This window comes from Hippopotamus amphibius, chromosome 1 (genome assembly GCF_030028045.1).
Source record: "Hippopotamus amphibius kiboko isolate mHipAmp2 chromosome 1, mHipAmp2.hap2, whole genome shotgun sequence".
In the NCBI taxonomy this organism is placed as follows: Eukaryota; Metazoa; Chordata; class Mammalia; order Artiodactyla; family Hippopotamidae; genus Hippopotamus; species Hippopotamus amphibius.
In genome coordinates this window covers 26,540,509-26,556,274 of record NC_080186.1, presented here as the reverse complement: position 1 = coordinate 26,556,274, position 15,766 = coordinate 26,540,509, and the positions used below count along the sequence as shown (strand labels likewise).

Genomic DNA, 15,766 nt, shown 5'->3' with positions numbered 1-15,766 from the left:
AACTGAAGCTCAGGGGTGATTATTGTCGTTTCTGTGTCTCAGGGGGTTGTAGTGAGGGTAGGGGTAGGGGCAGAAGCTTGGAGGCCAGAAACAGCAAGCCGCCAAAGGTGGCAAGAGGGGCTGATAAGGGCAGAAGCAGCCACAGACCCGGCGAACTTGGCCAATGGCAAATCGTCAGATGGGACTGAAGCTGGGTCCACCTGAGCAATTAACCACATCCTTTCCCGGAGGCCGCTTGTGAAATGCAAGTCTCCAATTCAAGCCCCGCCCCATGCACACAGCGCACACCCAGAGCTGCTCTCTCTGGCACTTTCTGGTAGAGCTGATCTCCACCCAGTCCCCCTCCCACCTTGGCAAAGAGGTCATGCTTCCTTGTCCCACCTGTCCCCGGGGTCTAGTTGAACTGAAGGCAACAAGTGCCACATGGAGGTCATTGGAGACCTGGACTCCAAGGGACCACCCAAACTAAAGCCCTTCCCTGATGTTTCCCTCTACGCCTTCTTCAGGACACTGGGCTTGATTGAAACCGTCCATCTTCCCAGGGAGGCCTCCTCCAGGGCACACCTCTTCCCCTCATCTACGGCCAGGAGGAAGCAGAGCCCAGTTCTGTCTTCCCTAATCTTCCCAGTCTAGCGCTGCACCACTGGCTTTTAGATTATCTACCCTCATTCCTACTTTCCCATGAGATCGCGAGCTCTGGAAAGATGTGGGTGTGTATTCCGTACCTTTCTATCCCCTCTGCCCAGGGCAGTCTGATATGTGGTAAGGATTAGTAAATGGTTACTGAATGGAAAGATCCGAGAATGGCTAAATGATCCTTCTTCCCCCGGGTGGGAGGGGGAGGAAGAAGGGTAAAAGAGTTGTCCCAGGGAAGCCCGCTTATCCGGGATCAGGGGGGCCAAGGACTCTGCAGGTTCAAAGCAGGTGTGCATACACCGATGGAGGACCTGGGGAAAAAACAGATACTCACAGTCTCCGAGGAAAACCAAATCCTAGCAGGTTCCCACTTTCCAGGAAAGGAGCGAGTGCTGAGTCCTCGGGAGGAGGAGGCAGAAAGCAGCAAACCCAACCTGAGGATCGAGCTGTCACCCAGCCTTCCTCTCGAAGATCCCTCCCACCGCTGTAAATATGATGCACACCCAGTATGTCAGTAGTCAAAAGACAGGGGCAGGTCAAGGAAGAAATGCTGGCCTCCACCCCAGGTCCCCCCACCCGGAGGTGATCCTTACCAACATTTGGTGAACAGTATCACAGACATCAGATCAGTTTCTATGCATTTATACAGATCGAGTTGGATGGATAGGTAGAAATAACTTTTAAAAATCTGGGCCCTGTCCTAGACCTGCTGGATCAAAATCTCTAAGGGGTGAGGCCCTAGAATCTACATTTTTTACAGGCTTCTGAGGTGATTCTGACGCAGCCAGGGAAACCACAGTCCACGAGCAAGTGTTTGGGAGCTAGTGTCGTCTCCGCCACGGGATGTGCACCTCCTTGGTCACGTCCCAGCTGGTGATGGTCTGAGCAGAGCTTGAATTTGCCCAGTGTCAGGGAGCCCGCACCCCCCGCCCTGACCCAGATAGCTCTCTCCACAGCTAGAGAGCACTGGGGCTTCCCCTCAAGATGGCCCTGTAACAAGGCTCAGGGATCCAGAGCTCCTTAGAGGAAACCGAATCCTTCTTCCATGTGGAGTATTTTGGAAAATGATGAGAGTAGCTGCTGTTTACTGAGCACCTACTGTGTCCACACCCTGTGGGCATCGCTGCCAGCCCCACAACAGAAGCTTCCTAAGCTAGGATCCGACCCCCTTTCACCTGCCAGGAATCTGAGATTGAAAAGGTACGTGTGTAGACCTGGGCAGTATTTAAATCCTTGACTTAGAGTGTTTGCTCCAAGACATTGGAAATAGCTCCATATCGCTGCGCCGTGTGTATACGTACGTGTGTGTGTGTGTGTGTGTGTGTGTGTGTGTGTGTGTGTGTGTGTCTGTGTGTGTCTGTGACTGGTAGGGTTTTGAATAGACAAACACCTGGACTTCTGGGCCCCAAACATCACTTTTCCTCCCACCGCATGTTTCTAAATGTGAGGGCAAGCTCATGGTCATAGTTCCTAATGAAGGAAGGTTGGGAGACTGAAGCCTGAGCTGACTTAAGATTGCATTTCAGATGGAAGTGGGTCAGGGACTCCATCAGGGCTCTGCAGGGATCATCCCCAATCATCTCCGTGTCAGATGCTCCCACAGCCCAGCTTCGGTAGGAAGGATGGCCAGGTTTGCCTCCAGCAAGATGATCTGACAGCCTCTGGGGCTGCTTCTGTTTCTGACTGTGCAAGTGTTTCAGTCACTAGGGAATCTCAGAGACCTATACATTGAGCTCCTTAAAGTAACCCGTGCCCAGGCAGCCGTGGGTCTGTTTTCCACTGGAAAGCCACCCTCCTTAAGACAGCAGGGATGCAAATGGCACATGGCCTCAGGGACAGTGTGAGAACTGGGCACCCCTGATGGAGGAAGTCTGGGGAACAGGAAGAGGGGAGGGAACTCAGACTCAGAGAGCACTCACCACCTGTCAGGTGCTGTACCAAGCATTCTCCACTGGCAAATTCAAATCAACCTTCATGTTATTCCCAACTCAGAATGACACGGCCAGGGAAGTATGATCTCCATTTTATAGGTCAGGAAACAGAGGCTCAGCAAGATTACACAAGGTGCCCAGAACCGTGTAACTCGTAAGAGGCGGAACTCGATTAAGCCTGCAAGTGTTCTGACTCTTTCCTCCCCACCCCCACCCCCCACTGTGTTATCAATTGCCCGGGCAGAGTGAGAGGCAGCCTGACAAGGGGCGAGGCAATGAAGGGAATGGCTTCAGACAGGGTTAATTCTAAGGCACCTACTTTATGGTGCTTGGTGTCTATTAGTGTCACAGAATTTAGAGTCCAGATCGCCTGCAACGTAAGTGATCCCATAACTGTCTGAAGTTAGGGACTCATGTAACGGATATGATATTGAGGGCATAGATCTGCTCCTTAAACATGTTGAACCTCAGTTTCCTTATTTGCAAAGTGGGGTGATAATACCTACTTCACACAGTCATTATTTGATGGAAGTGAGCCAACAGGTGAAACAGCCCCCTGCCTGATCTATAAATGTGCTTTCGAATGAAGTTGGATGAGGTGCTCAGGAAGGCAGGAGATCACGTTTGGCAAGCACCTGCTTTATGCCCAGCGTGGTTCTAGGGTATGCAGCTCCCCCCCCACCCCGCATGCCAGGCTCTTGGGATAGTGGGGGAGGTCTAGGGTTGACCATCATCATGACGCTTATTTTCTTTGGGGGTCCATCTGCACAGCAGCTCTATCTAATCACATCCTTGACCCTCATCTACACAGCCTTCCGACACAATGAGTGTCCAGACCCGGGCGTTCCAGTAAACGGCAAACGGTTTGGGGACAGCCTGCAGCTGGGAAGCTCCATCTCCTTCCTCTGCGACGAAGGCTTCCTCGGGACTCAGGGCTCAGAGACCATCACCTGCATCCTGAAGGAGGGCAGCGTGGTCTGGAACAGCGCCGTGCTGCGGTGTGAAGGTGTGTGTCTGCCGGGTCGGGGTCAGGGCTGTCAGCCGGAGAGGCTGAGGAGGGGGACCGAGTGGCCCGAACCCCGGTGGTCCTCTTCTCCTAGGACCCGGGACCACCCTCTCGCCCTCACGCTGGAATGGCCGGGGTCTGATAGAACCACATGGCACAGAAATTTGAACTTTAACCAGAGCTTAAACTGGAGAAAAGCTGGTTCTAGACTGTCAGGCATCAAAAACACCTCTTCTTTCATCTGGGAATGCTCTCAACACCACGGCCATTAGGAGCCCTGTTCCCAGCTCCCGCCCAGGGGAGCCCCATCAGCCCGAAGCAGTGTTGGCAGCACTGTGAGTCTGCGTGTCTTTCAAGCTGCCTGCCACTCTTGCCTTCTCCACGTGCTTATTTCCCCCAGTTCCCTGGGACATCTCCCAGGCTTGACCTTGGTGCCCTTGTTCACTGCTGCCTTGATATCCTTGCAGTCAATCTCCAGGAGACTAGGGGCAGACCAGCCAGAAAAAACACAGCTCAAAGCTAGCAGGAGGGTTGTTATGGTGTCTCCTCAGTCCTGCCTTGCCACGCGGGCAGGTTTTGACTCCATTTCAGAGACCAGCCATCTGGTCCACCCAACTGCAGGCACAGAAAACACAAATTAAGCTTCTTGAGGGCAGGAATTATGTCACACGTGTGCACCAAGCACAATGCTTGGCACACAACAGGCCCTCGGTAAATACTTGTGAATAGTGGATGGAAAGTGAGCCTCCCATGGCCCCTGGAAGGCAGTGACGGTGTCCCAGGAGACAGGGGCTGTGGTTCCCTTCTTCTGGGAGCCAGAAAGTGTCTTTCTCTCATCTCACGTGATGGACAGAGCGTGGAGACCTGAGGGACCTCTCCATACGCCGTCCCCAGACCCACATCTGAGCACCCCAGCCAGCCAAGGGGAGGAACAGGAGAGCAAAGAGGGGGGCGTGGCTTCGAGGGACCACTGCCCCAGAGTTGACAGGCGGGGGGAGGGGGGAGGGGAGACCACCGAGAGCACAGGGCCCGTGGCAGAGGGTCTGGCCTCAAAGAGGGCCGTCGAGTCAGAGGAACCTGGGCTGGAGTCATGGCAAGTTGCCTTTTCCCTCTGAGCTTGCTGTTCTTTTCAGCTGAAAAAAAAGTGGGGAGATAATAAGACGCGCATGTAAAAGGCAGTTCCTGGCAGCGGTGAGTTCCTAGCATAAGTGTTAGCTGCGCTCTCACTGGTTTGTAAGCTCTGTGAGGTTAGGGGACCTTCCTTGGCCTCGTTTCCCCACCGCCAGCATATTGTTTGACGCCTGCTAGATGCTCAGTCAGTACTGGTTGATGAATCCCTGGATGAATGAATGAATGAATGAATGACATGTTAACTAGGTGAGAGCCTCCCTAATGGCCTCCAGAGCCCTGACCCTCACCAGACTGCCTTTCGTCTCCTCCCTAAAACTTACCCGCCGCGTCTCCCGGGGCAAGTGACTTGACTTCTCTGCCTCGGCTGTCCCACCTGTAAAGTGCAGTGAATCATGGGAGCCGCCTCGCGGGGTGGTGGTGAGCGGGCACGGCTCTGGGAGCAACGCCTGGCAGAGGGGCAGCGCTCCGTCGGTGCTGGCTGTGAGCGTGATTGTCACCTGATTTTAGCCATTTCTTCACCGGGCCCATCAGATGCGTATAGGTCTACGTCAGGGGATCAAGCGGGGGGTTCATCCTTCCAGACGCCTGCCCCAGTCGTGACACAAACAGGCATCTTCCTGCCCCCCCCTACATCTTCTGCCATTTTTACCCTGTGGAGTGAGCACTTTTGGAAGCAGCATAAGGCTTGGTGTCAGGGAAACATGAAACTCCTGTCTCTGCCCCCGGACAGCTGTGGCCCCGATGGGTTGGGTAACTTCCTCGTCGGCAGCAGGGGGATACCCATATGTGTCTGATGGGTTGTTCTGCGGGGAGGCAGAGCCCAGCATCTGGGGGCTTGTCGGTCCATGGCCTCACCTTTCCTTCAGGCTGGGCCCCTCATTCTCCCTCATGCTCGTCAACCTCCTCCGACTTCTCTGGTTTTCCTCGTGGTCCATCTGGTCCAGGACATCCTCCCTGCTGTCTCCTGCTCACCTGATCTCCCCTTTCTCCTGGTTCTCTTGTTCTGTGGGCCACCACCGGACCACTCTAGCCGGTACTTGGTCTCACTGTGACTACATTTTTCTTTACCAGTTCCACGGGGCTCGGTCCTATCTCCCCACCAAGACTATAGGACTCCCGGGACAGAAGCCCAGGCCCCAGTGCCCCTGAGCCTGCTGGGGCTCAGTCCCAGTGGAGTTGACCCCTGAGAGGCATCAGGACTTGATAACTACAGAATCCTCCTCCCCACCGTCCACCCTCCTGAATCAGGTGCTCTTCGACCATAGTCCTGCCGGTACAATGAACGACTCCAGACCCTGAGTGAATGCGCAAGAGAACACGACCTTCATTAATGGACCTTAAAGTGGTTCACTGTTTCATAGGGAGAGGCTTAATTTTGAAATCAGAGCTGTCTCGTTCATTCTGTCCCTGGAGGGGGAAACACTTAGGCTGGGGGACAGTGGGCAGCCTGTTGGAGAGACGCTGACTTGGCACAAGGGAGAGTCTGCTCCGTCTTCCTAGAATGATGGGCATTTGATGCCAACCTGGTTTTCGGGGACCTGGGGAGCAGCCGATCAGAGGGCCAGAGTGAGAGCCGGACACCACCAGTTCTGGACTTGAAACCATAGAGCAGACAGGGTAAGATGCCCTTGGAATCTGGCCCCTCCTTGGCCCCTTTTCCTCCTGTGTCAAGCCTTGGACGAACCCTGCTTTGTAATCAGCATCTTTGTCTTTCCATTTTTTCTAGTTTTGTTTTTGATTAAGTATCCCCACCTTGTGGACAATTAAATGCGGAAGCTAACGGTCTTTTAAAAAATCTTTTAATATATGCTAAGAGCCTCTTAGCTTTCGAGAGGCTATAATAGGACAAGGGAGAAAATGGCTTCTTCTCCTAAATTTAGAAAGAAGAATGATCATCTGGCTGATCTAAAGCAGAAGTCGGCAAACTTTTTCTTAAAGGGCCAGCTAGGAAGTGTTTTCAGCTTTGAGAGCCCTAAGGTCTCAGCTCAACTCTGCCAGCGTTATGTGAAAACAGCTTTGACAAAACAGAAATGAATGGGTTGGATTTTGCCCCGGGCTGTAGTTTGCTGACCCCTGATCTATAGGCTGAGAACATAAGGGATCCATATGTTTAAAATCAGAAATTCCTAAGAAAGACTTCCAAGTAGTGGAGCAGCTACAAAGGAAGGCCTGGTTCTCTCCTTCACATTCATCTCTTTCTTGTCTCTTTTAAGGAAGAACTCACTAATCATACATCACTATGGCAGGTGTTTTACAGGCATCACCTCATTTCAGCCATGCACCAGTCTAGGAAGTAGGTGTTGTTATTGTCCCATTAAAGCACAGAGAAGCTAAGTCACTTACCCAGGGTCCTCCCAGCTTGTAAGTGAGAGAACCAGAATCCAAACCCAGGCTCTTGGGTACCCTGTTACTGTATTTTTCTTGAATAATATCACTAGAGAGAATATACTTTCAAACATGTTTGTAAAAGACTTAAAAACATCCACAAATAGGATGAAAAGCATATCCCAGCAGAAAATTAAAACAAAAGGAAACATATTGCCTATCACAAAAGACAAAGAAAACAGGACACCACATGGAAGCATCAGAAATTGACAGCATAAAACAAAATGACAACAGTAAGACAAACATATCAGTTATGATAATAAATGTAATTAAACTCCCTATTAGAAGACAAAGACTCTCAAACTGAGTTTAAAAAAATATGCCACTTAGAAGAAGTACATGGGGAGAAAGGAGATAAGTTATCTACAGTGAGTATGTATTTTCAATTTAAAGTAATACTTGGTGGTTGTAAAAAATTTAAACAATACACAAGTGCAGTAAATTTAAAGTGGAAATATTATTTCCCAATCCCGCTCCCCCAAGAAAAATGGCATAACAGTTTGATGTAGACACATCCACACTTTTTTTCTCTCTGTATCTAAAATAAATGTGTTACATTTATAATTTTTAAAAAGTCTTATAAAAAAGAAAGGTCAGTGGCTTCCCTGGTGGCACAGTGGTTAAGAATCCGCCTGCCAATGCAGGGGACACGGGTTCGATCCCTGGGCCGGGAAGATCCCACATGCCACAGAGCAACTAAGCCCGTGTGCCACAACTACTGAACCCACGCACTGCAACTACTAAAGCCCTTGCACTTAGAGCCCGTGCTCTGCAACAAGAGAAGCCCCTGCTCGCCACAACTAAAGAAAGTCCGTGCACAGCAACAAAGACCCAGTGCAGCCAAAAAAAAAAGGAAAAGTCAGTTCTCCCTACTCCCACAAGAGGAATCTAAGTGATGGTGGTAGTTCATTTAGGTGTCTAAGGAAGAAGGGTGGTTACTGAGTTTCTAACATTATTTCATTTAATCTTCTTGTCACTCTTGTGAGAAAGATTATTATGCTCTATGCATGAGAAATCTGCAGACCAGCAAAGTGAATTGACTTGCCTGAGATCACCCAGCTAGTAATAATTGAGCTCCTACTATGTGCGAAATACTAGGCCAAGTGCTTTACATACATTCTTCTGTTATCTCCTCGTGGCAACCCTATGGGAGCAGTCCTGTTATGATCCTCACTTCACAGATGAGCAAACTGTGAACTTCACAGAGTGGTTAAGTGACTTGCCCAAGATGACACAGCTAAGGTAATGAGGAAGTCAGAATTCAAATCCAGATATTCTGATACCAGAATGATCCCTTTTAACCACCAAATGCGGTCTCTCTGACTCCAAAGTTCATTCTCCTTTTGTTCTACCACAGAATGATGGAGGATGGGTGGTGAGGGATACGGGGGTGCGGGGTGAGGTAGTGGGGAGGCAGGGCTGGAGGGAGTCAAGGAAAAGGCTTCCACTGCTTCTAGACATTCACACTGAGACCCCTTTGAGGGCAGTGGTCGGGGTCGGGGGGGCATTCCCACATCCACCCATAGTGGTTAGAAATGCAGGCTCTGGAGCCAGACTGCCCGGGTTTAAATCCTGGCTCTGCCGCTTCCCTGCTGTGTGTTTCTGGACCAGTCACCTAAGCCCTCCGTGACTATTTCCTCAACTAGGAAATGAGGCTAACACTAGTACCCACCTTAAAGTTTGCTTTGAGGGTGAACAGACAAGAGAAGCAAAGGAAACACCAATTAGGGTGCACGAGTTCCTGGAATCACTGTACTCCATCACCACCCTCCGCTGCCCCTGCCTCATACAACTGTAGCAGCCGAGGTCAGGAGAGGTGGCCCCTCCCTCGCAGGGCACATCAGCACCCCCATCAGAAGCCCAGCGCATTAGCTGTCTCGTGCTGCCAAAATAATGTACCACAAACTGGGTGATGTAAACAACAGAAATGCATTTCCTCGTGGTTCTGGATGCTGGAGGTCCAAGACAGAGGAGCCAGTGGGATGCTTTCTCCTGACACCTCTCTCCTCAGCTAGCAGATGGCCTCTTCTTGCTGTGTCCTCACACGGCCTTTTTCTGTGTACGTGCACTCCTGATGTCTCTTCTTCTTATAAGGACACCGGTCCTTTTGGATTAGGGCCCACCCTGATGACCTCATTTCTCCGTCGTTATATCCTTAAAGGCCCATCGCCAAAGCCAGTCACGTGAGAGTTAAGGCTTCAATCTGTGAATCTGGGGGGGGACAGAGCGCAGTATTTCATTCCTTCCACAAAGTATTTATTGAGCACCTACTCTGCACCAGGCACTGGAATAAGGCACCGGGTCCCTCTTTTGTCTTGTTGCTGAGTTCTCCCTATTCAAGGCAAGACTCTCTCCTCTTTTTTTTTATTGTCTTTTCCTTGTGTGTGCCTGTGCGTGTGTATCCTTCTTTTCACCCTAACATTTTTAATGGTAAATTTCAAACAGAGAGAATAGTATAGCAAAGCCCCATGTGCTCATCACCCAGCTTCCACAATCATACACTCATGGCCTATTTCATTCCATTCATACCCCTGGAATTACCAGTATCTCCCACCATTATGCTGCTCTGGGATTATTGTGAACCAAATTTCAGGTGTCATATTTCATGCACAACATTTTGGTGTGCATCTCTAACAGATGAAAAGAACTCTTTAAAGCAGAACCACTATACTTCTTAAAATTATGAAAATAATTACTTAATACAATCAAGTTTCCGTGATTATCTACCTAATCCTTTCTTTTGTAGTATTTTTCTTAAATGTCAGAACCCTAGTGGGGCTGATATGTCTCAAGTCCTTTCTAATCTGTAGGTGTCTACACACCCTCTTGCAATATTTTTGTTGAGGAAGCCAGGTTGTTTATCCTGAGGAGTCTCCTGCAGTCTCAGGTTTGGCGATTACGTCCCCAGGAGGTTGTTTAATGTGAGCCTCTTTCTCTTATATTTCCTTTAATTGGCAGTAAGATCTGGATGCCTCATCAGATTCCGTTTCTGGGTTTTGGCCAGAATGTTTTATAGGCAGGGCTGTTGGCCTCCATGAGAGGCATGGACTGTCTAGTTGTTTCTCTTTGGGTGGTGTGAGGAACCCATCAGCGATCATAGCCTAGTGATTACAAAATGGTAACATTCTATCTCTTCTTTTCTAAACTGGAATACTTACAGAAAACTTGCCTTCATCAACTATTTGGTTACCCTGAGGTATAGCTCATAAAGGAAAGACAGGAGAAATAATTATTTTCCTTTATTTGCCAGTTTTCATATCAATGGGTTGACTCTAATGTCTTCCAAAGTTGAACCTTTTTATAATATCATTACAATCCAAAGGATTTAAAAGTATTTTATGCATTTAAATCCACTGCAGTTATTACTCTAGTCGACACTCAAATTGTCCCATTGGCTGGCGGAAGCCTTTTGGAATTGGCCCAACCTCATCTTGTACATTTCCTGTCCCTGACCTAAAATCAGCTGTTTCTCCAAGGTGTCTTAGTTCCTTTTAGTGGGAAATGATATTCAGAATCTGGGCACTGGCGGTGCTTATTACTACTGCGTAGGTCCTTGTTTCTAAGACTTTTCAGTGAACAGAGCTAAGAAATATTTTTTAAAAGGTAAAATGCACCATGGGTTCATTTCATTTCAATGTAAGAACCCTTTTTCTTTTTCATTGAGCTTCCTTGATGTCATATCTATATCTTCCTTCACTTTTGCTGGTAACCCCAGTTCTCAACACCAACATAATTTCCCTTCCCCTAATACACACTCAGGAGTCTCAAACTGTAATACCAGCACTACCAACAACAGTATAATTATTGAAAATCATTTTTGTGTTTTTCCTTTCAATTCTTCTTGTCTCTACATCCTACCAGGGATGGACTATCAAATTACCGTGTTTTCAAATCTCTTTAGCTAGTTTCTTCACGAGAGAGTATGCTACCAACTGATACAGTATTATATTGATTTATTTTACACCGCTTTTAAGTTTTGAGAAGTTGCTTGTCAAATTTAAACCTTTTTTCATTATGTAAACTATTTACATAGTTCCAAAGCTAAACTTCTAGAAGAAGGTGTATTCAGAGAAAATCTAGCTTCTCCCCCTGTCCTCTGTACACGGGCCCCTCCCTCTGTCCGTAGATAACCTTTTGCATTTGGGGTTTGTCCTTTCATTGATTGTTAATATGAGTAAATATGTGTGCATCTCCCACCCTTTTCTTAGGTAAATGGAATCATACTGTGTCCTTGCTTGTACCACTGTATCCTGCTTTTATTCACTTCATAAAATATTCTGGGGACCCCTCCATGACATTATATAGAACACTCCTTATTCTCGTTTTATAGCTGCATAAATAGTCCATGCTGTTGATTACCCCAATTCATTCAGTCAGCTCCCTACTGCTGAACATTCTGGCTATTTCCACTCTTTGGCTGTTATAAATAGTGCTGCCTTATATAGCCTGGTACGTATATATGTCTTTTCATATTTTTGCCAGTGTATCTTTGAGATAGAGTTCTAGAAGGAGAGTTGCTGGGTGAGAGAGTAAATGCCTATAAGTTTTGCTGGATGCCACCAAGTTTTCCTGCATAGGGGTTGTGCCTTTTTGCATGCCCAGCAGCAAAGTGCTAGAATTCCTGTGTTGCCACAGCTTCACGTGTCATCAGATTTTTTGCATTTTCCCTACCTGATGGATGAGAAATAATTTCCCAGTGTAGGTTTGATTTGTATTTATTTTTTTAGTAAGAGAGAGGTGGAGCATCGCCACAAGTGTTAAAGAGACACTGCACTTAGGAATCCTCCCCTCCTTCTCTCTGCCTGGCAACTGCCACCCTGGGATATGAAGACGAGCTAGAGAGTGGGAAAGACTGAATGAATGGAGAGATTGTTTGCCAATCACCTGAACAGAGAAGACAGGAACCAGCCAAGGTGATAAATCAATATGGCAGAGAAAGAAAACAAAATGGTGACCACCAAAGGAAAGATCCGAGTTTCCCCCTCTAGAGAGTTTAGAGAGGGCTTTGTTGATGTATGTGACTGAATGGAGAGTAGCCTTCTCAGGCAGCAGTGACGCTGTGATCTATGGCTTCCTGCCGAGTGGGGGAGGACACCACAGTCCAGCAACCAAAGAGGTGGGCCTGTGCTGAATGGGAGCCAAGAGAGAGTCCCCACCCTCTTCTGAGGCTCGGTACCTGCCTGGGGACCCAGATATGTTGCAGCAGGCACGTGCCTCCCCACCTCCAAGGTCTCACAAGTCCGTTGGAAAAGGAGAGCAAAGTATGAGTAGTTTCAGTGACATGGGTGGATGGGTTTTGAAAATGGGTTACCCAGGAAATAACAATACCTATAGGCAACTTATGCTTTCAGTGTTTGATAGAGGTGCTAGGTAGTTTCTCAGTTTCTCCAAGCCTCAACTTACTGAAAATGGGTTAATAATCCCCACCTATAAAATCAGAATAATAGTTATCTACCTTGTAGTGTTACAGTTGTCACAAGGCTAATCCACGTCAAGCCCAACACATAGTAAACTCAGTACCAGTGAGCTATACCTGTCAGCTGTGGTTGTCATGCCATTATATGCTGCAGGGGGATTTGGAGACAGGTCTCGAGGTTAAATCTCTGCTCTAACTTTATCAGCTCTTGATCTAGTCTCTCAGCCTACTTAGCCTTAGTTTTCTCCTCTGTAAAATGGGGATAACTTCATAAATGCTGTGTACATTTAAATGAGATAACACATGGGATGGATTGGGTGGGATGGATTGGGAGATTGGGATTGATGTATGTACAGTACTATGTATGAAGTAGATGGCTGGTGAGGGCCTACTGTATAGCACAGGGGGAAAAAAAGAAGGTACGATCTGTTTGCAGGACACATATTAAGTTAACCTTAAAAATGCATTACAATATACATTGGGTGCAGACAAATACTGTTTGATTCGACTTATACAAGGTACCTAGAATAGTCAAATTCATAGAGTCAGAGAGTACATTGGTGGATGCCAGGGGCTGGGGGTGCAGGGGGTGGGGGAAATGAGGAGTTAGTGTTTAATGGGGACAGAGTTTCAGTTTAGGAAGATGAAAAATCAGGGAGGCGGACGATGGCGAGAGCTGCACAGCAGTGTGGATGCACTTAGTGCCACTGAACTGTACAGTTAAATATGGCTAACATAATACGTCTTATACTACGGGACTTTTACCACAATTTAAAAAAAACATTTTAAAGAATACTACGTGTAAAGTAGTTAGCATTGTAAGTCATCAGTATGAGCTGTCTGCTATTAACGTCATCATTATTATTTTATCTTCTTTGTTAAACGTACTAATATAATTTACTATTAAGAATGCTTGACAATTATTTTAGATATTTTCAGGAAGGTTATAGAATTGAGAGAGGAAATGTGTGATACATTTGGCTATATTTTTTGAGACTGATAACTTGGGAAAATTTGCACAACTTTGCAGAGATAGGAGTGTTGGTAGCTCCTCATCCCCTTTCTTTTCCGGTCTTGTTCAGCGCATTCTGGGCATCTGGTAGCACCACAGTAAGGGGGTCCAAAGGAAGCAAGGTTTCTTTTAAAACTGGGAGGCCGCTTAGGGTAAGATCTCTGGATTTATGCTGTCTTCCTAGGTCTGAATCCAAGGTCTACCACTCGCTAACCCTAGTTAGCAAGGGCTGGTTACTTAACCTCCATAAGCCTCCACTTTCTTAGCTGTAAAGTGGAGAAAATAAAAGCACCCTTCTCACAGGGTTTGTGTTTTGTGAAGAGCAAACGTGATAGACGTGTGAAGCTCAGCATGTGACAGGAGCAGGCTCTGAGTCCGTGGCCATGGTGGTGACAGTGGCCGCGGCTTTGGAGCTGGTGGTGATCGATGTCCTCATCATCCGTCTCGGGGAGGGAGGCTCGTTTGTACTAACAAACAACCTCAGAGTCTCAGTGGCTTAAAAGCGGGAGTTTGGCCCTCACACAGATTGCTCAGGCTGCGTGTGTCACCTGGGTAGCGGGGGCTCTGCTCGTCAGGGTCCCTCAGGAGCCCAGGCCAAGGGGACTTCCGTCTAGACCCTCACTTTCACAATCACAGGCTGCAGGCCATGCACTGGCTCTTCAAGTTCCCACACAGATGTGGCACGCATCACTGCCACCCTCTGCTGATCGGTCAAGGCAGTCACGTGGCCTTGCGTCCGTGGACACAAAAGCTGTGGACAATGGAATCCAACCATGTGGCCTGAAGGCGGACCGCTGGACCAGCTCTAATGACCACCACAGGGCCGAGTGTCTGGTTGCAGGAGTGATGGGAAAGATGGGAGAGCGTGGGAATCTGGGAGGGGAGGATGGGCAGAGGGAGATCAAGGGCGAGATAACAGGGCTTGCAAGCTCAGAGCCAGCCGTGGGGTTGCCTGGACCCCGGGGGTCCTGTGGCTGTACCTGCCGTGACTGCGCTTACCCTTCCATCCACTCATCCAGTCAAGCAGTGGTCACTGAGGGACACCCGTGTGCCAAGCCCGGGGCTACGGGCTGGGGGTTCCAAGTTGTGTAAGACAAATAACACAGCCCCTGCCCTCAGGGAGCTCGCTGTGCAGCGGCCTGTGCGCTCCAGGTGCCAGCTGCGCCAGGGGTGGGCCGGGCTCATGCCAGAGGCCTGATGATTGAGTCAGGAACAAAAAGAACCAGTGTGGCCCAAATATTAGTTGTCCTTCAACCCTTCTAGAGTGGCAGAGGACTTGGTTTAATGGATTCTGTTCATTCCTCCCCTCTAGCCCTTCACAAAACTCCAAGTGCTGGAACTGGATATATCCATAAAGGTCCCCAAAGACAGAACTCACGGTTTATACAGCTTATGTAATTCTCCATAAAAACAAAAACAATACTTGCTGGCCGACACGTTTCGTAGAGAGGTTTTTTTTTGTTTATTCATTTGTCCCCCCCAAGAAAGCCGCCTCTCTCCCTTCTGTCCCCCCAGCTCCCTGCGGTGGTCATCTGACCTCACCCAGTGGCACCGTCCTGTCTCCGGGCTGGCCTGGCTTCTACAAGGATGCCCTGAGCTGCGCCTGGGTGATTGAAGCCCAGCCAGGCTACCCCATCAAAATCACCTTCGACAGGTGCTTGTAACCACAGCCTGGGGGTAGGGGCGAGGGGTGATGTCTCTGCAGTGGTGTGGGGGGGAAGCTGGGGTGGGTGGGTAACAGCATGGATGCTGCCATGTCAGCAAGGTCAGAGAACACTGGAGTGGCTGCCCCGGCTGGGGACAGGCTGCACTGGCTTTGCCCTTGGCCTTGGTTCCACCTCAGGAGTGCTGTTTAGGGGACTGTTCGCATCTGAGGAGATGACCCTGACATTTGCAGCGTGGGGAGGCAGTCTTCCTCCCCTCTGACAAATGCGGCTCACGTGCCCCACTTCTAGCCGCTCCCCCAAGTCATGCCCCTCAGGTGGGGAAAGTAGCCACCCAAGTATGAACACAGACTTCTAGACAAAGTGTTCATGGCCTAGAATAGCAGTGGCAAACTTTTCTGTGGAGGGCCAGGTAGTAAATATTTTAGGTTTCATGGGACACGTGCAGATATCTGTTGCACAGTCTTTGCTTTACAAAAAAAAAAAATGCTCCTCTATAAATGTAAAAACCATTCTTAGCCCTTAGGCCATACAGAAACAGACTCTAGACCAGAATTGGCCCTCAGGCTGTAGTTTGCTGACCCC

General features: G+C 48.7%; 1 protein-coding gene across 2 annotated transcripts in view; it reads left to right on the top strand.

The window, feature by feature from the left end:
- The window catches only part of CSMD2 (CUB and Sushi multiple domains 2), a 629,134-nt gene that overhangs the window by 398,322 nt on the left and 215,046 nt on the right, over positions 1 to 15,766 (top strand). For both annotated transcript variants that reach the window (XM_057744228.1, XM_057744218.1), the window contains exons 15-16: positions 3,379 to 3,573; positions 15,033 to 15,171. In XM_057744228.1, the coding sequence (XP_057600211.1) occupies positions 3,379 to 3,573; positions 15,033 to 15,171 (334 nt within the window). The remainder of the gene's footprint in view (positions 1 to 3,378; positions 3,574 to 15,032; positions 15,172 to 15,766) is intronic.